Below are 25,280 nucleotides of genomic sequence, written 5' to 3' on the forward strand. Positions count from 1 at the left end.
GATTTGTTTCCTCCATTTAGACTGCAAGTTGAGAAGGAGGGGAGAATAGTGCTCTAGAAAGCAGAAAAAGCAGACAAAATCTCACAGTGCTACTACAATGGCACTGGTCTAATCTGAGGAAACTGTCGCTTGTAGCATGGTTAGTTCCTCTAGGCTCTGACATTTATTGAAAATGTGTATCCCATAGTATGGCTGCAGTCACCTTCTCCAAACTACCAAGAGAAGATTTTTTACACTGTCATTACTCACTTTTCTACAAACTAATAGCAAAGTGTTTAAGTCAAATATTTTAGACTAGAATAGCACAGCGCAGCAGAGCAGAGCAGGTCCTTAAGTGGTTACAGTGTAAAAAGCATGAGTAACACACAGAGCACTTGAAAGTTTGGTTAAACACCTTACAGAATTAAATTTGCTTTCCTCTGACTTAGGAGAAACTAGTACCATAAACTAGGGGCTAGGTTTACTAAGCGGCTCTATGTGCGTGTTAGCGTAAATGGTGCGTACGCACGTAAATGGTGTACACGAGTTAACACTAATGCGCCCATAGAAATGTATAGGCGCGTTAGCGTTTAACATGCCTTAAATTTACAGACGTGTTAAAAACGCTAACGCAGCTTAGTAAACATAGCCCTAGGTGTGATCTCTGCCTGCCCCCCAACCATGGCACCAAACCATTTAAAATTTTGAAAGCAAAAAGGGTAGCTAATGTAACTCAAAGCAAGAGAAACCCATTTCTAGGTGCATAGTTTAATACAACCCAAGCACCATAGGAGCAACTGAAGGTAGAAACATTGGCAGACATGTGTACAGAAGGCTATATAGTTATCTAAGCAGGACAACACTGCTACCTGCATTACTGTACACAAGCTCTTTCACGTCTCTGTTTTAGGTAGATGACCATCATCAATACATGCTGTGAAGGGTTTGTCTGTAGAAAACATTAATGCACTTAATTAGTGGATGACAGCAATAGAAACCTGCTAAAAGCTTCTTGGAATAAAGCGAACACACAGCCACACTTGTACTGAGTCTCACTAGAAGAAAATGCACCCCCCCCCCCCCCCCAAGCAAGACCTAGACAAATGGAAGTTTATTGCAAACAATATTTTCAAATTTGAAAAAAAAAAAGTATAATCTCATACATTTTTAAGTTATACAACCATAATAAATTGAAAAGGAACCTTTTTACATACAAAAATCTATAGTCAGCTATAAAGCCCTACAGTACATGAGCTTTCAAAATTAGAAAAACACAACCCATTTTACAACTCAAGAATGCATCTGGTGTTGGACTGTTGGTGGGTTGAAACTTTCTATTTTCTCCAGTACCAGAGTGGCTACTAGAAATTATTCCGCACCAAACACTAGCTGCAAAATGTACAGCAAAGCAAACCCTTTCACTAGTAAATGTACAGGTTCCAAAGAGGGTATCTTTTGCAGTCTGACCAACAGCCCTCAGTCCACATATTAAGACTTAACAAGGTGTGGTATAGCCTCACCTCTGTATTAGGACATAAATGTTCGGACAGTGTCACAGATGGTTGCTCGGCAGACAGGGCAGTGCTGCAGTTTGGGGGAACATTCTGCACATACCACTAGGTGCCCACAGGGAATAAAGACGATGGAGACACTGCTATCCATGCAGACCTTGCACGTGCGTGCCTCCTGCAAACGTTGGAGCTGCTCCTCTGTGCTCAGCTGGAGATCTGAAGAGGAAAGCACAGCTTTCTGTAATCCAATCACATGCACCACCAGTGATTGACTTTAGTACAAGGAGAAAGCTTAGTCTTCCCCTCTCGCTATAGCCTAATATTACTTTACCTTCAGTTTTCAGGTCTAGTTCCTCTATCCCTGTTCTTCCCCCACCCCTGAACACAGACTTCCACAGAAGGTATTAGCAAGAGTTACTATATAGAATAAGATACAGACTAGACCTGGATCTGCTGGTCTGTATTAAAAGGAAATAAGCCAGAAGATAATTATGCTTAGTCTAAGTCAGTCAGTCATGTTTCCCTTTCTAAATGGAAAGAGATTCATAAAATGTTTCTGTAATTTAAGTGGCATGTACAATATATGAAGCAAGTATACATATGCTTATCTACCCCACCACCACCATGGAACAATATAGCGGTCCAACTTCCTATGCATGGAAGCTGGGATATACAGGCAATAAGTCTGCCCACTTGTGACTCTCATCAGGAGTGGGCCAGGGACTCAAGACAGCTAATAGTAACCTGGCAGTTTCCCCCTTCTAGCTCAATTAGAACCTGGGCTGAGTTACGAGTGCCATTTGCCGCCACTCACAAGTACCTGGGCCTCGTCACTGCAGTATCAAATCGAGGCTGGAGTCATGCACCAGGGCTCTGTATCATATGCTCTAAAATTTGGCCATGAGATATTGACTTTACAAGGCAGCCATGACTCCCTGCCCATACTCCAGGTATGAGGGACTGAGGAGACAGATGGTCCACAATGTTAACAAATAGGGCTGCTGAAAAATGGAACCGAGCTTCCAGCATGATAGAAAGCCAGCCACTCTCAATCCCAACAATGCTGGAATAAAACTAGAAAGAAAACTATGAACCCCATTTCCCCCCTCCCCCCAAAGTATGTGATCATGTGTCACCTTTTTCTCTAGGACATTTGGGTTTTGCCTCTGCTCTTGCTGCTGGAGATTCTGGGGGGGAAAAACAGGAGGGAGAGACAGACTGAGTGCTATAGAACAGGAAGCGCACATGCCACAATCTATACCACATATCCTTGTTAGACCTCCATCTGCCCCTCCCCCCAACATCGCATCAACTCTTATACAAGCTCAGAAGCACTAGACATATTTGTCCAACTGCTCCATTTCCAGGAGGTTCCAAAATCACATGCTCCATTCTATACCAAGACTGTAGAAGTAGACCCTCTTCAGATTCATATGAACCTGAACCTAGACTAAAACCAGCCTACAGCTCTCATCATAAAGCACCATGGCTGCTTTGTCTGCCATCTTGATTTGTGGTCTTAAGGCTACTGCGGCTCTTGAGTCTGACAATCAGCAATTCTGAGTAACATAAGACTAGCATAATCGGCTACAAAAGTCAAAAGTAATGCCAAACAAACATTCACAGAGCTTCCAGACCCTTATATATCCCCCCCATGCTACAAAACCCAAAGCCCCTCCACACATATGTGACAAAGCGCTAGTCACACAGTTTGAGGTACACACCAGATGTGCTCTCCCAAATTTCAAAAATATTTGAGCCTCCTATATAGGAGGCTCAAAATGGAGCAAGTGGAGGAGGGCTGGGGGCTCCAAAACATGGCTGGCTGGCATAGGCGTAGTTTGACTTTCATTTGGGGGGGGGGGGGGGGGGGGGGGCAAAAAAAATATGGGCGGAGCATATTAGCATATCATTTGCATATATACATATGCAAATGAATATGCTAATATGGAGGAAGGAAATGAAATTTACAGGCAAAATATCACAGATGCACATTTCAAAAAGCTGACATTTCAATTAATAAATTATGAATAAAATAAACTTTTATTTACCTTTGTTGTCTGATCATGTAGTTTTTCTATTCGCTTTGATCCCAGTGTCTTCTGTTTTATGCAGTGTCTTCTTTCCAGTAGGCTTCCCTCTGCTCCCCACCCTCCCAGTCCCATCCATCTCTTGCTCCTTCCCTCTGCTCCCCACCCCTCCCAGTCCCATCCATCTCCTGGTCCATCCCTCTGCTCCCCACCCCTCGCAGTCCCATCCATCTCTTGCTCCTTCCCTCTGCTCCCCACCCCTCCCAGTCCCAACCATCTCTTGCTCCTTCCCGCTGCTCCCCACCCCTCCCAGTCCCATCCATCTCCTGCTCCTTCCCTCTGCTCACCTCCTTTCCCAGTCCAATCCAATTCCTGGTCCTTCCCTCTGCTCCCCACCCACCCCTCCCAGTCCCATCCATCTCTTGCTCCTTCCCACTGCTTCCCACCCTCCCAGTCCCATCCATCTCTTACTCCTTCCCTCTGCTCTCCACCCTCCCAGTCCCATTCATCTTCCCTCTGCTGCCCCCCCCCCCCGCGAGGTCCAGGATCGTGACTCCGTTTACCCCCTCTCTTCCTCCCTCCCTCCGGTGCAGGCAGCAGTCTTCTTCAACCTTTCTGTGCTCCTGGCAGCGGTAGCGACGTATACACGCTGCCTTCGGTCTGCCCCGGAAGCCTTCTCTTCAAGTTCCTGTTCCCACCTATGCGGGAACAGGAACTTGAAGAGAAGGCTTCGGGGCAGAGCTGAAGGCAGCGTGTACGTCGCTACCGCTGCCAGGAACAAGAAAGGCTTAGAGAAGATTGGTGCTGCCTGCGCCGGAGGGTAGGAAGAGAGGGGGTAGATTATAGACACGCTCGTCTCCGTCTGCTTCGCTGCTTCCCTGCCCTGTCTGCGTCCCGCCTTCCTCTGATGTCATTACCTTTCGGGCGGGACGCAGACAGAGAGGGCAGGGAAGCAGCGAAGCGGACGGAGACGAGCGCGTGCCTGCTTTTTTTTTTTTTTTTTTTTTCCTTCTAGCGCCAGTCCACGTTATCGTCGTTTGGGGGGGCATTGCCCCCCCCAGTCTACGCCTATGCTGGCTGGGTTAAAAACTAATCAGAGTGCTGTAAGTGGTATTTACTCCAAGAAAGGGGAAATCAGTGAAGTGCCTCCAGTATCAATCCTTGAACCAGTTTGTCTTCAAAATATTTTTGTTTTAAATGATATTACAGTCATCCTATCAAGATTCTCCTTAGATAAAAGGAAAATTCAAAGTTCTTATATTCCACTTGAAATTTACCCAACCACCAATGCAAAAGCATAACCATTCAATAAAATAGCAGAAATTCAAAAGGACAATTCAAGGGGAAATTGAGCTGCCAAGTTACACAGTTCCAGGAGGGTTTTTTTTTTTATCCATCTTCAGGTTGAAGATCTCTCACTATTCGTTGTCTAATTCTACTCATTGTAGTTAAAGTGTTACAGGTTCCATAATGCATTAAATAGGTTACCTGAAATTATGGACTGGCTTAGGTTTCCCTCCTGGAACTGGGAAACTGATGCAAATGACTCCAGAGCAGTTATTAAAATGAAGCTTCAGGGTGATCTTATGAAATGAGAATTAAGGACCCAAATGTGTACCCTATGAGGAAGAAGAAATGAAGTGCTATGAGAGGACTTCCAGAGGGAGAGACACTAGTAAGTATTTGCTGGGAACATCAATATATATAAATGGCGAGTGTTGTACTCACTCGCAAATGCGCAGTAGAGACCCTCTCTGCCCCGCCCCGCGTCAATACGTGATGACGGGGGCGGAACAGAGAGGGTCTCTACTGCGCATTTGCGAGGGACACCGCCGTCGCTAACGCTCCCCCCACCTGGAGTCGCCGCCGCCACCCACCTTCCACCCGGTCGGGCCCTCGCTCCGCTATTGAAACAGCGAGGGCCCGCAGCACACAGCTCTGCTGAGCTGCCGTCGGCCTTCCTTCTTCTCTTCCTGTGTCCCACCCTCGACGACATTACATCACACGAGGGCGGGACACAGGCAGAGAAGAAGAAGGAAAGCCACGGCAGCTCAGCAGTAGAGCTGTGTGCTGCATGCCCTCACTGTTTCAATAGTGGAGCGAGGGCCCGACTGGGTGGCGACGGCGAACTCGGCAGCGGGGTGGGGGGCCTTTCAACCCCCCCTTCCTATACTAGCCCGTTTTTAAGGGCTGAACGGCTAGTAAAAACATAAGAGTAGCCATACTGGGTCAGACCAATGGTCCACCTAGCCCAGTATCCTATTTTCCAAACAGTGGCCAAGCCAGGTCACAAGTACCTGGCAAAAACCCAAATTGTGGCAACACTCCATACTACATGATTCCCATGTCTGTCTCAATAGCAGACTATGGAATTTGTCCAAACCTTTTTTAAACCCAGATACGCTAACCGCTGTTACCACCTCCACTGGCAAAGAGTTCCAGAGCTTAACTATTCATTGAGTGAAAAAATATTTCCTCCTATTTAGTATTGCCATGTAACTTAGTGTCCCCTAGTCTTTGTACTTTTGGAACGCATAAAAAAAATAGACTTCCATCCCCTTTATCATTATGGTTGCTCTTCTTTGAATCTTTTCTAATTCCGCTATATTTTTTTGAGATATGGTGACCAGAACTGAATACAATATTCAAGGTGCGGATGCACCATGGAGCGATACAAAGGCATAGTATTTTCGGTCTTGTTCACCATCCTGTTCCTAATAATTCCTAGCATCCTGTTTGCTTTATTGGCCACCACTGCACACTGAGCTGAAGATTCAGCATATTATCTACGACACCCAGATCTTTTTCTTGAGCACTGACCCTCAAGGTAGACCCTAGTATCAGTTAACTGTGATTCAGAATATTCTTTCCAATGTGCATCATCTTGCATTTGTCCACATTAAATTTCACCTGCCATTTGGCTGCCCAGTCCTCCAATTTCCTACAGTCTTCCTGCAATATTTCACTGTCCACACACGTTTTTAACAACCTTGAATAGTTTTGTAGCTGCAAATTTGATCACCTCATTCGTCGTTCCGATTTCCATATCATTTATAATTATGTTAAATCGTACCGGTCCCAGTACAGATTCCTGCGGCACTCCACTCTCCTCCATTGAGAGAAATGACCATTTAACCCTACTCTCTGTTTTCTGTCCAATAACCAATTCCCAATCCACACCAGAACCTTGCCTCCTATCCTATGACTATTTTTCTCAGGAGTCTCTCATGAGGAACTTTATCAAAAGCTTTCTGAAAATCTAGATACACGACATCAACCGGCTCACCTTTATCCACATGTTTATTCACGCCTTCAAAGAAATGAAGCAAGTTGTTGAGACAAGATTTCCCTCAGCTGAACCCATGCTCTGTCCCACTGAACCATGTTTGTCTACGTGTTCAATAATTTTGTTCTTTATAATAGTTTCCAGTATTTTGCCCGGCAAGGCATCAGGCTTACCAGTCTAGAATTTCCAGGACCACCCCTAGAACCCATTTTCAAAATTGGCGTCACATTGGCCACCTTCCAATCTTCAGGTACTACGAACGATTTTTAACGACAGGTTACATATTACTGCCCAAACCCAAAGTGAGATCATACTGATACTTTGTAACCTGAGCCGGCCTCTTCTTGAACAGAACCCAAACAAACAGTTGGAATAAACACTCCAAGAAATGGTAATTCGGTGTCTAAAACACAACAGAAGGCCAGAAAGGAGACCAAGAAACACAGAAACCCAAACAAACTTCAACTAAAGAAAATTACCACAACTGCGTTAACAGGATAGCTATCTACCAGTACCGGTGGGATACATCAATGCCAGATCAGAAGTAAACAAAACAAAGCACTGGATAATAGACAAATACCTCAGTTGGGTTTTTCTAAACGAGACATGTATCCAAGATAAGGAAGACACTATTGTTCTGAATCTATGCCCACCAGGCAGATCAACAATTTCATGCTTGAGTTCTTTGAGTACCCTTTGATGTATGCCATCCGGTCCAGGTGATTTACTACTCTTTAATTTGTCAGTTTGGCTCAGTACCTCTTCCAGGTTGACCAAGATTTCTTTCAGTTCCTCTGCATCATCACCCTTGAAAACCATTTCCGGTACAGGCAGATCTCTTACATCTTCTTCCGTAAAGACAGAAGCAAAGAATTCATTCAGTTTCTCCGCTATGGCCTTGTCCTCCCTGAGCGCCCCTTTGTGATCTAACGGTCCCATGGATTCCCTCACAGGCTTTCTGCTTCTGATGTACCTGAAAAAGTTGTTACTGTGAGTTTTAGCCTCTGAGGCAAGTTTTTCTTCATATTCTTTTAGCTTTCTTTATTAACGCAGAGGAGAATTTTCTTAACGCCTGTGCTACTGTCTCAATTGAAAGTTGTGCGAAGGTGCTCTATGTCCAAGTACCTCTATTAAATATTTTACTATTATGCTGTTAAAATAAAATTTTATGTTAAACTGTACACCACCTTGGATGAATCTCCTTATAGGCGGTTAATAAATCCCAATAAATTAATAAAATGTCCTGGTTGCTGGGGCTTCTTCTGGAGAGTGATCTATTTCATCTATGAGGGTTTCGAAGTTTGTGTCTTGTATTAGGTTCTTCCTCAAATTGAAGATCTTGTCTTTGAAGAATCTGGTGAGATCCTTTGCTAACAGGGATCTTCGTTTGTTGTCATCAAGGGTTTGGTGTTTAGAAGATTTAGAAGTTTGTATAATTTCTGTATGTGTCTTTGTAGTCCAAGTCTACTTGTTCTTTGTAGAATTTTTCAGCCTAATTTTGATTTTGTATCGCTTTCAGGTAGACCTTCTCTTGTTTGTGTGTGAGAGAAAGAGAAAAGAGTTTAGTAGCTAGACTTACGATTTTTCTATTCCTGGTGGATTGACCCTTAAGCAAGGTAAATAAATGGAGAGGCGCGGGAGAGGAGGGGGGAACGAGTTCTTCCATTCGTGCTGTGGTTGTACTCTGTGTAATGTCTGTCCTGAAGGCAGCCTTGAGGTACTGTGGGGATGCTTCTTGTGGCTGTGTTCCCAGAGGGAGTTCTTCCATCTGTGCTATGGTTGTGCTCCAGGAAGGAGTTACAGCTTCTTTCCTGACCTCCTGGGGTCCGGTGCTCATCCTCTCACGGTTGCTTCGGTGTCTGATCCGTTCGATGCATGGTGTAGGACAAGAAGAGGTAGTTCCTTTAGGGTGCGGTGCTGACCCTTGCACCAAGAGTGGAGTTGTGAGAGCCAAGGGAGGAGCAGCAGTGAAAGCAAGGCCGAGTCTTGGTTTAGTCTTCCATCTTCAGCCCGTCTCCATGCAGTGCTAAGGTCTTGCTGCATCTGGGGGTTGTGTTGTGTTCACTGCCGGCGGTCGACAGCAGTACTGGGGCAGAAAGGTGGTGTGTTACCTGGGAGAATGCCTTACCACATGAGCCAGACACAGTGAAGCGGTGCTATTGGCTTCATTTGGGCCTGATGTCCAGAGGCTCAAGGGTGACAATTTGTGTACAAGCAACATTTCACTGGCAAGTACCCCCCCCCCCCCCCCCGCCAAAAAAACACCTCTTTATGGAAAAAGTGCATGGCCCATCCTTTTTGTGGAGATGGAAACAAAAATAGTAAGGATTTATGAAGGCGTGAGAAGAAAAAAAAATTAGTCAAACTGAAGGCAAAGCTCAAATTCAAAAAGGCTCTATGATATAGCAACAAAAAGGAAACAGTATGGATAACAACCTATGGTCCTTTACCTTCAGTCTATGGTTTCTGTAAACAAAATGAAATGTGGCGATAAACTGTATTTTAAGTTAGTCCAATAAACATTGGTCTGTCTGCATATGACGAAGCTAGCCCCCCAAAAAAACCCCAACAACATCAACCCCCACCCCCCCCAGAAAATAAGTGAATCATTAAAAGCAGTCCCTTTGGAATCATCACTGGAAGATGTGAAAAACAGTTAGCCCAATTTAGGTGTGTGGGGGGGGGGGGGGGGAAGGCATCACCCAAATCAACATTTTGATTTTTGTGTGTGTGGTGGTGGGGGGGGGAAGGCAAGATGCAAAGATGTTCTTCAAAATAGCGCCACTAGACTGGAGAGAGGAAACCTCATATTAATACCAGACAGTATCATGTCCTGGGCTCTAAACGGTCACAAGGAGTGAAAGTGGTCAAAGGAAGGAGGAAATCAGAAGTCATGCATCAAAGTTGTTCTGCTTGAGAACATATGCTGATCTGCAGCAGTACCAAGATATATAAAGGGGTGATTGTTGCCAATTTTGATTATATACTTGTGTCTCATTGACGTGGCAGGGTCGGTCTTCCCTCAAACTGATGCATGATTTTAGACTCCTTCCTTTGACCACCTTTGTTTGCAACTTTTTATTCTGCAGAGGTTCGGCTTTTTTGTTGCTGCTGGGCTCTAAACTCCCGAGTTCACTTCTATGGCATGCAGAAGTGTCTAGCAATCACATATCCCATCAGCAAAAGATGGAATTTAGCGAGGCTTCCTTCTTCTGTCCAGTACATCACACTTCAGGGACAGTGTCTCTCCTTCCTCCAGGGGCCCATTTCTGATTTGAAGGATCTGTTCATGCAGGTCTTTAAAATCTTAACTACAAGGCTAGGAGCACAAGCAGAAGAAAGTATATGCTAGCCAAAGGACAATCCAACAAGGAAATGGTGCTTAAATGCACTTTTATTTGCAGCTTGAGTAGAAGGACCTCTACTTTCTTCTGCTTGTTCTGTTTCTTCATAGGAGGATGCTCCTGTTTGATGGGCCTAAAGTTAGTAACAGAACCAGAACACAGCTCCCTTCAAATGCATCTTCATTTTTAGGAACCCTGCATCAAATCTAAATCTGATGTCCAGAGTTCCCTGCTTGCTCAGCATGATGAATACGGTTTTCCATTTTCAAGTACCGAGAAGGTTGGGGGGGAGGGGGGTGTAGCTGGGTAACACTTCAACCATTTTAGCCATCACATGGAGGTAGTAAAATTAGGGGATGCACATTCACAGGTATGGTCCTATCCAGCTTGAAAAAAACCCCACCTCATCTACTCCATACTGATTGTTCTATGCAACACATTTACAAGAAGGGACTTAAAAGGCCACTCAGCAAAGAGATCGCCTGTGATGTGGTCCGTAATGCTGATCCTTCCACCATTACATGGTCAGTTCAACTCCTACCTCCGTTTCCTTCAGGGTTGCTCTCTTGTTCCATCTGGACCAGATCAGAAACTAGCTCCGAGACAGCTGTGTAATTCACTCCACTAGTCATGTATTTATTCTGCACAAGCCAGTCCACCGTGGAGGGTGAAAAGCCCATGTGCAGAGCAGCTTGCACCACAGAAGACTGCTGCAGACAGGCCAAATCTTCCGTATCTACAAAGCACAGGAAGGGATAATTTTAACAGACAATGGTGCCTTAAAATTTAATATCAGAGCTGTCCAGACCACTGTGTCCACCTATGACAGCACATGAAGTCTGGAGAGGGCGACACAGAAGCCTTGAGAATGTGCATGTGCTGAAGGTCCCTCTTTAGTATGATGGCAGGCCTAGGCAGAACTGGCAGCAGGGCGAGGATAAACCTGGAAGGGTAAAAGGGGAGCACAATATGCTGAAAAGGCAGGGGCACCCTTGAAACCAATGAAACGTTTGCACCCTGTTCCTAAACGATATGGCCACTAGTAACCGACAGCTACATGTCACTGTAAACTGCTAACAGCTTGCTAAATTATACTACCAACAATTGTCCTAATAACTCCCTTCACTCTCTAGAAAGTTTCAATAAAATTGCCTCAGATTGAGACCCTTCTCTACAGCCTATTTGACCTTTCCTATATTCCTTTGGGGTACAGGTGCCACTGTTTAAGAGCCCTCAACCTAGGACATCAGATTGCAGGGCCAGCTCTGCTAGATATGCTGCAGTTAGCTACAGACCGGTATATAATCTAACCCACATTCTGGAGTCTTGTGAAGATCCGAAAACCTCTAGGCTGCTATAACAGAATAGAGTGGGTTAGGCAACCTCAGTCCGAGGGCTGCAGCTCTGTTGGATTGTCAGGATTTCCCCAATGAATAGGCATGAGATTTTCATACAACGGAGGAAGTGCATACAAACAGGTCTCATGCACATTCATTGGGAAAATGCAGAAAACTCGAATGGGGTGCAGTCCTCGAGGGCGGAGGTTGGCCACCCCTGGAATAGAGGGACACAAGGGGGTGCGCTGGTACATCTCACGATCTAGGCACAAGAACAGTCTCCTGACTTGATGCTATGAAAACTCAGTCAGAGCAATAGGTAGCACTACCAGTGCCATTTACCATGTGGCTGCTCAGACACTGAGCACAGAGTTCTTCAGCCATCAGGAATGTCTGAAGCTGACCTGCAGTAGAACCCTCCTTCAGCACATGCCATGGATACTCCACCGCCATATACTGAACAAGAGGTACCTAGAAGCCTCCATCTGCTGAATATAAGTGTTTTAGGGTGAAATCACATTCTTGCCACTTACCTAGGGGTGATGTGAAATCCCTCTCTGCTGGTTGTGGTGAACTTCTCTGAAATCAAAAGGGATAATCATGTCATTAGTGGACAGATAAGACCCATAAATTAAACAGAGCATCAACATTCTGCTTTAGTTTGCTAGAAAAAGCTCGGGTGTTTAGTAATGGCTCAAATGACTAGCTAGCAAGAATAAATTGGTAATGCTACTAACATGAATCCAAATGCAAGGGTGAAAGACTATTTTATCCCACTCAGGAATAAGTGACTAAGTTCCTATCCATAGGCAGCATCATTTATGCACATCTGCAACACCATAACCACAGCCTTCAGGCAAAAATCAGGGAAAAGTGTACGGGGGCAGCCACCCTTATCATGGGGCGCTCAGATTCTTGCAGCCTTCATGCTGGTTGTATCACTGAATGAAAAAAAAAAATCCTTCCAGATATAAAACAAACAGTTTCCCCAGCACATTCCTGTAATAATGCATCAGTGACAGAAAAATTTAATTTGCTCAACTTGAGCTGCTCCCATGTTGCCTATTTTAACCTGAGAAGCTGGTATTTGAGAGAAACTATGGAAACTTACCAAAGACACTGGGGTACTGAAGACAGAGTCCTGGGTTTGACTGATAAATTCTCTTCCTAGAGCCTGCAGCACAAATTCACAGCTGGGGGAGAGAGTGGGATTATAAGTAATGTTGGTCCTTGGTAAACACTCTGTTCCCTGCAAACAAGCAGGTGGAAGACTAAGGGTCTACACTGCATCCTGTGAGGCATATGCCCAATTCACCACAAGAAGTTTGAGGCATATTCCAAATCTGATATCTACTGCAAATTGTTTTGCAAACCACTTTAGTTGTTTAACAACCGGGAATGAAATAGAGCAAAGAAGGACCCACCGGTCCTCATATGTTCGGCCTGCCATCTTACTCCATATCATAAGGAACAGACAAATCCAGGCCTAGGTTTATAACCTATTGCATGAATGGCACTGTAGTTCTGATTTTTCTTGGCAAAGGTAAAAACCAGGATATGATCAGTCTGTTCCTTATGACATGGAATCAGGTGGAAGCTCTGTACCTTGTTGTCAGTTGGGATGTTATCCTTAATCACATAGGTAGTCTAGCTAGCTAGACCTGCCATCCCTGTCTGATGTACAAGGATTAGCAATATAATATGATGCAAAGAGTTCTGTGGGTTACGGCCAGGGCTGGATCTGGCACTAGGTGAAACAGTCATCTGCCCTGGATGGCAGAGGCACTTTCATGTCTATCAGTATGGCACAGGGCCTTTCAGCATAAGCCTGCATTTATTCCCTGCTGCATCAAGACCCTCTGACCAAAGCCTGTGTGGTGAGAGGGGAGGGTTCTGAATATGGCAGTTAAGAGTGTGGGCTTCTGCTCAAAGCCCAATGGCATGCCAACTTTCTGCAGTCTCAGCCTGGTTGGAGGTAGGATGTCAGCAGTGGCAGGGAGAGGACGAGAGAGAAGAGTTGAGAAGATAAAAGGGCATTGGTTCTTCCATATAGACAGACACCAAGGATAAGTTGGCTTTTAATGTTTCCTACGTAGAAGGGGCTGTGTGTCCTCTTGGATGATAATCTAAAATATTTTTAAAAAGGTTTAGTCCCTTCATTACCTTGGAAACCATTTCGCATGTTCCCACCAAGGATCATCCTCATGTTCCCAATGCCTAAGTCCTCCATCACAGTAGAAACATTTCACATGGTCACTGTGGCCTGCAGAATGTAGACAGACGAGTTAAAAACATGTACATTTTTTTTTATTACACTGAAGAATCTGGCAAAAGAGAGAGTGTCAGTTCTGTGCAAATATTGTATGACTCCGGGTCAGAATGCAATGGTAGCTGTTTGATAACTTTTACAGCATCTCAGTAAATGCAGCCTGGGTTAACTGTTCCGAGTAGCTGGTTATTAAATCTGTTCCTGCATTAATAGTATCTCTTAAGTTCACCCACTTATTAATGAAAACCAGGGGGAGGGGTAAAATTGACATCGCAAATATGTTTTTCCATTCTGGTCTGCAATTGAAAAACCCTGCCTGCCGATGATATATGTGGGGCTGTACAGTCTTTAGAATGTACAACCCAGTTTTAAAAAGATGCTGGCTGATCATTTCCGCAGCTTTAGATATAACAAAAAGCCGCAGCACAAGATTTGTTATGTTATACCAGGACTTCTAGTCGGCCTTTACCTCTGCAGTTCAAGGTCAGATTACAATGAAAGAAGCCAGATCAAAAAATCCAGGAATTACAATGTTAGTAATAGAAGATTGTATCAACATAGAACGTAACCAAGGCAAACCAATTAACTGCAGACCCAGGACCAATATCACAAAATTAAAAAAAAAAGTTTCAATTTTTTCCTGAATGTTAAATAATGCTGACAGGTTCTCAATGAATGGTAAGGAATTCTACCGTATGGCCATCTGATATTGTAAAGAGAAGAAAAAAAAAAACATTTGATTTTAATTTTGTGTTAACAAAATAAAAATTATTATGCTTAATTAAACCCATCATTCTGAAGGACTGTAGCCTCAAACATTATAACCATATTTATTTTAAATTGAATATTTTTTTTTTAATTGGTAACCAGTGTAATTTTATCATATTTTGACACTGTAAATCAATCTAATGGCTCTATTCTATATAAACTGCAAACAAATTAGTGTTTTGGAACAGCAAATCAACATAAGGTTGGGGTATTCAAATCAAGGCAACAGAGATTGAACTAGGATCCTAAATGTATTCCTGCTAAACTTCCTAATAGATCTTATTTCCTGAGAACACCCCCAAAATCCTGAGGGGAGGGGAGAGCCAATCCACCTGTCTCATGGTCTATAAAGCTAGTTAGATCAGTGAGACAGGCAATATGTACTTCAGTAGGTCTCCTCCTGCTGCTCCACTTAGTGCAAACACTGACTCTTGAGGGTGAGGTGAACTAGCTATACTGTCCAGATGTTTAAGAGCAAGCTCTCAGCCACAGCTTAAAATTAGACAAAGCTGTGCTTTCAGTTTCACCCCATAAGCTTTGGTACCTCAAGCTGAGGTCACTGTGGCTCACCCCTTAAGCTGACAGGCCAAAGCTATTCTTATATAACAACCATGCACAATTGTTTTAGAGATCCTGGTGAGTTATAGCCAGGGCCACCGAGTGGGAGGGGGGGGGGGCAAAATTCCCCCGGGCCCAGCTTCTATGGGGGGACCCGGCGCCAGGGTCTCTCTCTCTCCCCCCTGCTCCCGACAGGACCCATGTGATTGTGTCCCGACAGCAGCAGGAGAGAGGAACTCAGGCACAGAGCCCTCTTAGAGGCTGGGGAGAAGCAGACACTGGGCTTCGGGCTGGGGCCTCTGGTTTGGCTGGTGCAGCAGAAGAAGTCTTCCTCCAGCCCTGTTCTTCACTCTGCCGCAGTGCCTGCCCTGTGACTGCTTTTCCCCTTACATTGCGCATGCTCGGTTTTGATGGCAATCCCTGCCAGCCAAGGTATTTGGAGTTGCAGCAGGGGACGGGGACAGCAACAGCCTGCCCTGGGCACAGCTCAGTCTCTTGGCAGCCCTGGTTATAGCCAGACTCCAGCTGAAGCCTCTCCCCTTTAATCTGCATCCAGGCAGGGCTAATTTACTGTTGACTATATATTGCACAGAGAAGTCAGACCATATGCAGGGCTGGTCTTAGGCAGGAGCAACCAGTGCAGCTGCACAGGCCCTCGCTCTCCCAGGGGCCCCGCACTGCTGACTAGAGACTGACCAATCCGGTTCTTCTCTCTGCAACATCCCACGAGTTTGGGCTTGTTTTTTTCTGGTACTCGCAGGTTGCTTATTTTAGAGTGTTTTCACAAATCTCAATTGGTTTGGGGCTTGTTTATAATCCTTACAGCCAGAGCCACTCCTGATTTGCCGGACACTGGAAGGTAACTCAGAGCACCAATCAGGATCATCCTTTTACATGCTCCCTGACCAATCACAGCTGCACTTCTGTAACAGCTCAGCCACGTGAAAAAACTGTGGCTCTAGTCTAGAGTACAGCTGTCTTCCTGCATCTACTGTACGACATCACTCAAGTTGGTGAGTGACTTGTTCCCAATCCATTCTCCATTCCTTTCAGTGCCCTATTTACTTCCTCATACTTATTTGCACACATTAAAGTTCTCTCGTGATGTCACAGCTGAGTGGTGCCATGTCGTCGATTTCATAGTTCGCCTGCTTTTGGATTGTCTAGAGGCCAATGGCCTCAAGCTGCCTCTGTTCTTGCTGCTGTGAGATCAGACAGACATAATCCTAGGTGTCAATGGGTGTTCAAGTTGTTAATCTGCACTGAATGTTTCTTGCTCCGAGTAGTGTGTTGAAATGGGTTAATTTTATTGAATATAATCTCTGTCCTTAAACTGCGGGAATGTTGGGTCTGATCTTGAGCTCTCAAATGAACTATTAATGCACCACCTAATATTATCATTGTACTAAGGAGAGTTTCTTTTTGGGGTTCATAGGATGAAAAATGTATATAATAGGTAGCTTCTCAAGATGCGATTGGAAATTTCTTTTGAACAAGCTGGTGGTATCCAAAACAATGGGAAATATTTTTGTATAGTTCTACTGCTTTCTTTTTTAATGATTGATTGCATTTCTTGGTATGTGAGGATCTTCTCTCTCCCTCTGATATACAGAATTCCTTTGGTTCTAGTAGCAGGTTGTTCATTTCCCTTAAAAAAAAATCTTTTTTAAAGAACCTAATTCTTTGTTAATTTCTATGGTTTATCTCTTGTAATGGGTCTATGGCCTATTCCTGCAGTGGTAATATTGCTTTCCCTTTTTAAGATATGACATCAGAAAGGTTGATCAACTTAAATATGTCCCTTATTACTGTGTAACTTTGTAGTGTCCCCTAATCTTTGCACTTTTTTTTGAAAGGGCATAAATTTATGGTTCCACTCAGCATTTAGTACCTGTCTAGCATATTTTTTTTTTGTTTCATTTGTATCCCATGCTTTCCCACTCATGTCAGACTCAATGCGGCTTACATGGGGCAATGGAGGGTTAAGTGACTTGCCCAGAGTCACGAGGAGCTACCTGTGCCTGAAGTGGGAATTGAACTCAGTTCCTCAGGACCAAAGTCCACCACCCTAACCACTAGGCCACTCCTACCTCAGCCATCTCTTCTCCAAGCTGAAGAGTTCTTATCTCTAATCTTTCATCATATGAGAGCTGCCCTGGGGGCTAAACAGTTTGGGGAGCAGATTTTGGTGGGACCACCCATTCCTGTAGGAGGAGGAATGACAGTGAAGGAATCAAATGACAGGAAGGTGGAGTGGCTCCTTAATACTAGATTTCCTATGATAGCATTGTGCTTATTTGAATTAGTTTTTCAGTAAAAGTTTTGCTTGATCTGTCTTTATTTGAAATGTCATAAACAAAAAAATTTTAACACGTCAACAAGGGGCAGGGGTCCCCACCAAGCTGGTCTGCATAGGGCCCCACAATTGCTAAGACCGGCCCTGACCATATGTGTGCACATTTACACCACTGACAGTTTCTACTGTTAGAGGTTCAACTTCAATCAGACTGAAATTTTCATGACCTGGTCAAGGTACACCTATGTCATTATGCAGGAAGAGAGACCAGGGTTGTATGCAGAGATACAATTTCTGCTGTTCAGGCTGCAGAGAATATGCAGCACTCAAATGGAAAGCAATCCCAATCATCAGACATACTATTTAACACCTCTATGTAGTCTGTAGTCCCCTACAAAAGGCTGCTGCAGTCATTATTGAGAGAAAAATGGGGTCAGAGAAGGTCTGTGGCACCACAGCTCTAAATCATAAATGATAATGTGTGATTGTGGCAAGTTTAACTTACTGGAGGCTCAATGTAAAGGCATATTTGAATACTTCATCTCATGTTAAGAGATCTGACCCCTTCATGGGTAAGATACAGCTAGAGGTCAAAAGATCCTGTTTGTACCTACTGTACACCACTTCAATGGTTTTCAGGCACATGGGCAGTATATAAGAAATTAAATAAATTGCTAGCCGATTTATTATGACATTTCTACCCCGCATTTTCTTAAGAAAGCCCAGGTTCAATGCTGCTTGCATTACAAGACAGTATTAATACAAGAATAAAACTTTTTAAAAATATTATTTTCATATTAGCTGAACACAGATCTAAAAAAAGCGGGCTTTAAGTAAAACTTCTAAATGACATAAGTGTCTTGATACACTTGGGTAATGAGTTCGGTACTATTGGTAAGAAAAATTAGCATTATGGATAGTTTTGTAGGTTAAGTTTTTATAACTTTGGAAATGTAATACAAAATACTCTCTAGATGAGGTGGCGGCACTTCATGGCGATAACTTAAAGAGATCATACAAGATGCTAAGATACCATAAAGAATCTGATGAATAAGAACACAGAGCTTAAATGAAATTCATTGATAGGTAACCAATGTCGACCCTTAAGAGGAGATGCTTAATACCTGCATAAATTGAATTGCAATAGTCAAATTTAAGACTAATAACTGAACTAAAGTGTGAAAGACTGAAGTTGGAAAGAATGGTCTTAATCTTTTAAGTTTGAATTAAAGACATTCGAGGCTACTTTGGAAATTTGGCAATCAAAACAAAGAAACTGATCAATTAAGATCCCCAAGGGTTTCATTGTTGAATCCAAAGAATAAGTAACAATCAATATTAATCTGAGATGGCTATTGGGTGATAAGCACTAGTTACTATCATAAATTTCATTAGTATTAAGTTTCAATTTGAAACTAAGGGTGTAAGTAGAAGCGTAAACTACACACAACGTCATTACCCACATGAGAGTTAAGACAAGCACCTCTTTTACTTAAGTCTAAAATGAGTTACCTCTGGAGACAGGCAAGGCTATTGGTCTAAATAAGGATAATGTCACATACCTACGTAGAAAAAGCCAGCCCTGACCAGCTCCTCTGGGTACACTTTAGCATATGACGGCCAGTTCCAAAAGGTGGCGAGTCGTGCATGTTCTGTTTCCATCCTCGAGTGTACCGGCTTCTTGGTGAGAGTTACCAATGCTGTATCTTCTTCCGCCATCATCTGGCCATCTACAGAGTCAGAGAACTCCCATGGCGGAGACATTGGAATGTTGCCTACATCTTTTCCCACAATGAAAGCACACATTGGGAAAAATCGCTTATGCTCCAATAGGGGGTGATCCCCATCCTCCCAAGATCTCAGGACTCCTCCACAACAGAAACACTGAACTCTGTCCCAAGGGCCCCGAAAGTGAAAACCAGCCCTGGCCAGGTCTGCAGCTTTAACAGGAAAGGCAGGGGGCCAGTGATTGAAGGTCTGTAATCTTCTCACCTCACTTCTCATGCTGGGATTCTCCAAAGAAATGTCACATGGAAAGGTGAGCTCCATCACAAATCTGCGCGAGTTACAGTAAGGATTTTCAGAAATTTCCAGCTGCAGTGGAGAAGAGTTGGACAAATGAGTGCAAATTTCCAGTGCTCATGCTGTTTTGTGTCAGGGTGAAACCTGGACTAATCCTGCTTCATCTTTTTCACTTTCTGAAAGAAAAATGGCAACCTTCCTCCTCCCCACCTTGCTGAACTTTGCCCTGTTTTGACAATATTTTGAAAATATTGACAACTGAAGTACAATACAGCTCAAGCCTTGGTAAGGTCACTTGGGGCTTCTATATGAGATCCTGACTGTAGGATGACTGCTGCTCCTGTAGTTGAAAAGGAGGGGGGGGGGGAAGAGTTGTTTTATTCCATACATCTGTTTACACATTCTGAAATATAACATGTCAGATCCTGTGTTCTTATTCCCAAAAGCCACAGATGCTTGAAGGACTCAAATGGATTACCAACATGCAGGAACCAAGAAAACCAATATGTAGTGGCTGAACAGGGCACCCTCATTCTAGTCACTAGAAGGGACTTTTAAACAGAGAAGCTGGAAGTGTTCACTGTTTGCAGTGTTTCTACTCAGAAATCAACCATGGTTAGCAGTCCATTAAATGCTGAAATGGAAAACCCCTTTAGTACAACGTGCCCACATTATCCTATGCCTAACTGGAAACAAAAGGGTGAAACCTATACAAGAGTCAACACTGTTCACGCAATTTAGTTGATAAAGACAGATCTGACACTTTCCCAGACATGTTAATCAGCTCCAAGTAAAAAAAAAAAAAAAAAAAAAAAAAAAGTGCTATACTGATCAAAGTTAATCTCAAATTCAACCCACTACAAAATAGCCAGAACATATATGTCCAAAGGTCAGCCAGCACTTTCCGGAGACTAAACCAGGTCTGACATTGCCACCTAAATTGTGCAGCAAATGGGGTCAAGAGTCATGTTTTGATATACTGCCTTCTATGGTACAAACCAAAGCAGTTTACATTTTAAGTATATGCAAGTACTTAATATTTTGTACATTACAAAAAAAAAAAAAAAAACTGCCTGTCTGCTCTCTCCCCCCTATACGTGACCATCTGGGAATCGCGCCCCCCCCCCCCCCCCCCCCCCTTTTGCCTTCCGAGTTAATTTCTTGCACAGCTGAGCTATCAGAATTAAATTGACATGCCCCAGCCTGGTACAGTGCAGAAGTACAAAATTCATTGTCAAGTAAATTTGCCTATGTTCATATTACCAATACACACACATTACCTCTAAGGATCAAGATGGAGCAACCACATCACTTAAAAAAAAAAGCCACCAGAGGGTGGACAAACACAGAAGTCCTACGTAAACAAAGCCAAGAAAACAAAAAAAGTAGGGAAATGGGATGGTCCTTCAGCAAAAAACAAAACAAAAAAAAACCAAGCTTGTTCAGATGGAATATTTGACTGTACATACACTCAAAAACATTTTGAAGACAATATGGAACCGTGTTGAGACAAAAATGCCTGCTTCAGGAGTCTAAAATAGATTTACATAAAATATATGAACAAATATCTTTAAAAAGGTATTATACATGTTGTATAATACCATATTCATGTTTTTTGCATTAATACCTCCCCCTCTATGGTTTATACGACCATTCCAGGTTTTCACATTAATACTCATCTGTTTTGTATGCCAAATGCTCTTTTTACATGCATGATTTAATTTGTAGCAATATTTATACACATCCGTTTGTATGTACCATTTTTTAAAATCCAATAGTGTAAACTTTTTATAGTTTTTGTTCATATGCATCTATTGTTCTAGGCTCCTGAAGCAAACATTTTTGCTGAAACACAGTTCCATGTCAAGTCTTTTAAACGTTTTGAGTATCTACAGCCAATAAAATATTCCATCTGAATAAGCTTGGGGTTTTTTTTGTTTCTTTTTTTTTTTTTGCTGAAGACCATCCCACTTCCCTACTTTTGGTTTCCTGGCAGCCATATCACTTCCACATACTCCCCCCCCCCCCCCCCCCCCGAGACTGCTAGTATTGATTTTTATAGTCTAAACATGTATATTCCACATTTTCTGATAGTACTCTTTCTAAATACATTGCCACAATTAGATATAACAGTAATTAACCCACACATCATTGTAATACATTTTAAGAGAAACCTTATTAACTTTTTCAAAACATTTGCGGAGATCCTACCAACTTTTAAGGTTTAGTTTCATAAACTTACAATACCAGGAAAGCTGGACCCTACACCAGCCCCACTTTAGCTTAAATAATGCTAGGAGATTAACTCCCTAGTTGCCAGCCTCGGTGAAAAAGTCACGTTACCTCCCTGAAATCACAACTAAAGAGACAGAAAGGGGGTTGAGGGTCTTTGCAGGCCTCCTGAATGATGTGGTGAAGCTTACCAGTCCCTGGTTTTCCTCATACCAGAAGCTTAACATTAAGCCCTCACCCAGGCTTTCAGTACTACACAGCGTTAGTTTTAGCAAGGGGAGGAAATACCCCATCCTTCAGCCGAGTTCCTTTGCCATGGAGAACCCAAAGGATGCCCAGCTCCAATACCCCTCTGAACCTCCAGCAGAATTCAGGTGCAACCAGGACAGTCTCCCTTTCAGCCCAATACCAAAGTCACATCAAGCTGCTCACCTACACCTAGAGGCATATTTTCAAAGCACTTTGGGAGGCTAAGTTCCATAGGTTTCTATGGAACTTTGGGAGGCTAAGTGCTTTGAAAATGAGCCTGCTAGTGTAGCTAGAAGTGGGGTTTACAGCCCCAAAGTCAGGTAGACTAAGTAACTGGAGAATGGGGGATGCCTAGTCCAAAAGTAGCCCAATCTTCAGAATACTAAAAAGAAAACCCAATGAAAAGGCATAAACTAAACTCAAATAAGACAAATTAGTACAAGGTTTAATTAGCTAGTATGTATTTCAGTGTGTCATTACTTCAAATGTTTCCCCACCTAGGATTCAATTGTCAGGCTACACATCTTATAAATTAACCCAGCAGGCTTCCCAAAGATTGGTTCATTTCTTCTTGTACACTCCTAGGGATAAATCCACAACTTTCCCAACCTACATGGCTAATAATTTATGGACTTTTCCTCTAGTCTCCTATAAGTCTCTTAAGCCCAGTTATACTACCTTGACCACTTCCTCCAGTAAGTGTCACAACTTAGTTTTACAAGTAAAGAAATATTTGTACTAGATTATTTTAACTATAATACCAGTTAGTTTCAGATTTTAGTCCTTATATTATTTAAAAGAGTAAAAGCTATTTTCTATGTAGCTGTTACAGTGATTTTATACATATATCTCCTCTGAGCCATCTTCTTTCTACAGTAAAGAGCATTAACCTCACTTACAGAGGAGCTGCTTCATTTCTTTTATGTTATTCCTCTAAACAATGTACAATTACAGCAAGAGTACAGTAAAACTAAAATAGATATAAATTACAGTACATTAACAAAAAAAAAATTTAAGTGTTACAATCATAGCAATGCCTACAAAATAAGTTTTCATGAATACAAATCAAACAAAATAAAACATGGAAAAGAAAATATGATACCTTTTTTATTGGACATAACTTAATACATTTCTTGATATATCAAGAAATGTATTAAGTTATGTCCAATAAAAAAGGTATCTTATTTTCTTTTCCATGTTTTATTTTGTTTGATTTCTATTGATAACCTTAAGAGTGGACTAACACGGCTACCACACTCCTCTACATGAATACAAAAAAAGTACACTGACTTACAGATTTCAAAATCATGTCCACATTAACTCCCCTCTCCAACATCAAAAACAGAAGCTCCATAGACCAACATAACACCTCATCTCCCCCACCACAAAACCAATAGTATCCCCAACCTTTTTCAATTTGCTTGATCTCTCTATTGTGTCCAGCAATTTCTTCCCTCACCCTTTACCATGCCTGCAGTTTATTACCTTATAACACTCACTCCATTCCCTTCCTCTAGCACCTCTAGGCCCCTTCCCCATCTCACCCCTTACCATGCTCAGAGCTCAGTGTCTTCCACCACTCATCCCATGTACCCCAGTTTCAAACCTCTTCCTACTTCCTCTCTCTAATACCTCTATTAAGCACTGTACCCAGCACCAGCCTTTATCTACCCCAATCCCCTCTCTTTCCTTCTAGCCTCTACACTGCTTTCTCTCTGCCCCACCACAAGGGAAACAATCTCTTTCCCCTTAAATCCTAATGGTGCTCAACATTTCCCCTCTCTTCTGTTTCTCGATAACCAACAGTGTTAGTCTGTCTCAGTCCCCCACCCCCCTAAGTTAACCCACAGGCTTTAATCAGACACAAAATGCTAGGGTTTTCCTTTTCTCCTACCTCTTAAGCAGGGCTTTCTCTTTGCCTTCACAATCAAGTCTACTTCAGTAAGGCAAGTCAGCTCAAGCTACAGTACCCCACACCAAGTAATACCCCAGTAAGAGCAGGCAGAGAGATGATGGCAAGTAGAAACACTTATGGTGCTCTGACTGCAACTTACCAGCAGGTACCATGCAAAGGCAAACAAGTTCTACTACAACTGCTACACCTGAGAGGGGTTCCTCAGCCTTTCTCACCAGACAGAGGAACAGGCCTCTCAGGTGTTCCTGATTAACTTTTATTAGTGCATAGCTGCCAGGACCTGGAGGACAACTGACAGGAGCCTACTCTGTATGCAAAGGAAGTGGGTGGCTCAAAACATAGGTTTGCAAGTCCCACATGTTAATTTCTATTCACGGCTGTCAGGACCCAGGGAGCCGACCAGCAAGAGCATATTATGTCTGTAAGCAAAGCAAGTACTGCCAAGTTGCCTGAACAATTTCCCCAGGTGTGGTGCTTAAGCACAGGTGCAGCATGTGGAGAAAAGTTCAGCCACACTTGCCAGAAGTGGGAGGAAATAAGGACAGGTGTACTGCCACTGCTGGGTAAGTAATGCATGTATCAACATCTGCCTTTTGCATAGAGGGTCCTGAGAAACCTGGCAGTACTAGTATCAAGGTACATCTCCTGTCATGGTTTCTGTGAAGATGATCAAATAGGGATATCCTACTTCAACAATCTGGGTCACTTGAAAGTACCTGGCAGATACCAACTTACACTAGTATTCTACTATGGTGATTATGCACATAATTGCCAATTCACCCTTTGGGGGGAATTTAGTAAATGGTACCCAAAGTTAGGTGCCAGGATGATCCACACTGATAGTATTCTACAAAAGCCGCTCTGCACAGAACAGAATCTTTACAGAATACTAGCTTAGCACTCACACCTTATTTTGGGCACAAGTACTTACACCTGCCAAAAGCTGGTGCTCAACTAATGGGAGCTGCTGCATTATTAACATTATTGTATAGCATCGCACCTAAATCTTGGGAATGCCCTTGACCCAGCCATGCCCCTCCCATGGCCACACCCCCTGTGGAGAAGCAATTGCACACCATAAAAGTTAGACAAATATGTTATTAACAGCACCTAGCGCCTATCTTTTTAGGCAACCTGCAGAGAATTCCCCCCTCCCCATGTGTCCCAGATTTACCAACTAAAAATATGGTAACGTTACAGGAGGGACTTATCCCCTCAAATGGGCTTAGATTGTACAAAGGTGTAAAGCTGCATCTATGTAAATATATTTGTAGCACAAATGTCCGCCCTCCTTTTAGCGTCTGAATTGACTAGGATAGACCACCATGGTATATCTTTACATTTCTTTTTTCAATAGTGCTCTCGTACCACTGACAGCACTTCTCTGCGGGCATCCGTGTTACCTTACCCTTTAACCCCGCTTCATGACGTAATCCGAGCACCTCATGATGACGTCCCTCACGCACGCACGTACCTGCCGGCTC

At 43.2% G+C, this 25,280-nt stretch overlaps 1 protein-coding gene across 7 annotated transcripts; it reads right to left on the minus strand.

The window, feature by feature from the left end:
- Window positions 1–502: 502 nt before the first annotated feature.
- Window positions 503–25,223, minus strand: BIRC7 (baculoviral IAP repeat containing 7). 7 transcript variants are annotated; one of them, XR_003943224.1, is made up of 9 exons: window positions 23,776–23,921; window positions 18,941–19,740; window positions 13,651–13,750; window positions 12,599–12,680; window positions 12,021–12,066; window positions 10,692–10,886; window positions 5,009–5,139; window positions 2,627–2,677; window positions 1,666–1,706 (listed from the first exon to the last, which is right to left on the minus strand). XR_003943224.1 is itself a non-coding variant. In XM_030213266.1 (8 exons), the coding sequence occupies exons 2-8, from the start codon at window positions 19,425–19,427 to the stop codon at window positions 1,507–1,509; spliced, it is 1,161 nt and encodes a 386-aa protein (XP_030069126.1). In that variant the 5' UTR covers window positions 19,428–19,740; window positions 25,205–25,223; the 3' UTR covers window positions 503–1,506. The 7 variants fall into 7 exon arrangements, 6 of the variants coding, with proteins under 6 accessions (XP_030069126.1, XP_030069129.1, XP_030069124.1 ...); XM_030213266.1 differs by lacking the exons at window positions 5,009–5,139; window positions 23,776–23,921 and adding an exon at window positions 25,205–25,223 and having other exon boundaries at window positions 503–1,706; XM_030213269.1 differs by lacking the exons at window positions 5,009–5,139; window positions 23,776–23,921 and adding an exon at window positions 23,936–24,154 and having other exon boundaries at window positions 503–1,706; window positions 18,941–19,472.
- Between the last annotated feature and the right edge of the window lie 57 nt (window positions 25,224–25,280).

The sequence above is a fragment of the Microcaecilia unicolor genome, chromosome 8, assembly GCF_901765095.1.
Source record: "Microcaecilia unicolor chromosome 8, aMicUni1.1, whole genome shotgun sequence".
Classification (NCBI taxonomy): Eukaryota; Metazoa; Chordata; class Amphibia; order Gymnophiona; family Siphonopidae; genus Microcaecilia; species Microcaecilia unicolor.

Bases quoted from the DNA above. Each gene is read 5' to 3' on its own strand.
- BIRC7 (XM_030213266.1), bottom strand. From the start codon at position 19,427: ATGGAGCTCACCTTTCCATGTGACATTTCTTTGGAGAATCCCAGCATG. The intron at 13,751-18,940 runs GTATGTGACATT...TACATTCTGCAG, and splicing joins GGCTGGCTTTTTCTACGTAG to GCCACAGTGACCATGTGAAA. The intron at 12,681-13,650 runs GTAATGAAGGGA...TCTCTCCCCCAG, and splicing joins CATGCGAAATGGTTTCCAAG to CTGTGAATTTGTGCTGCAGG.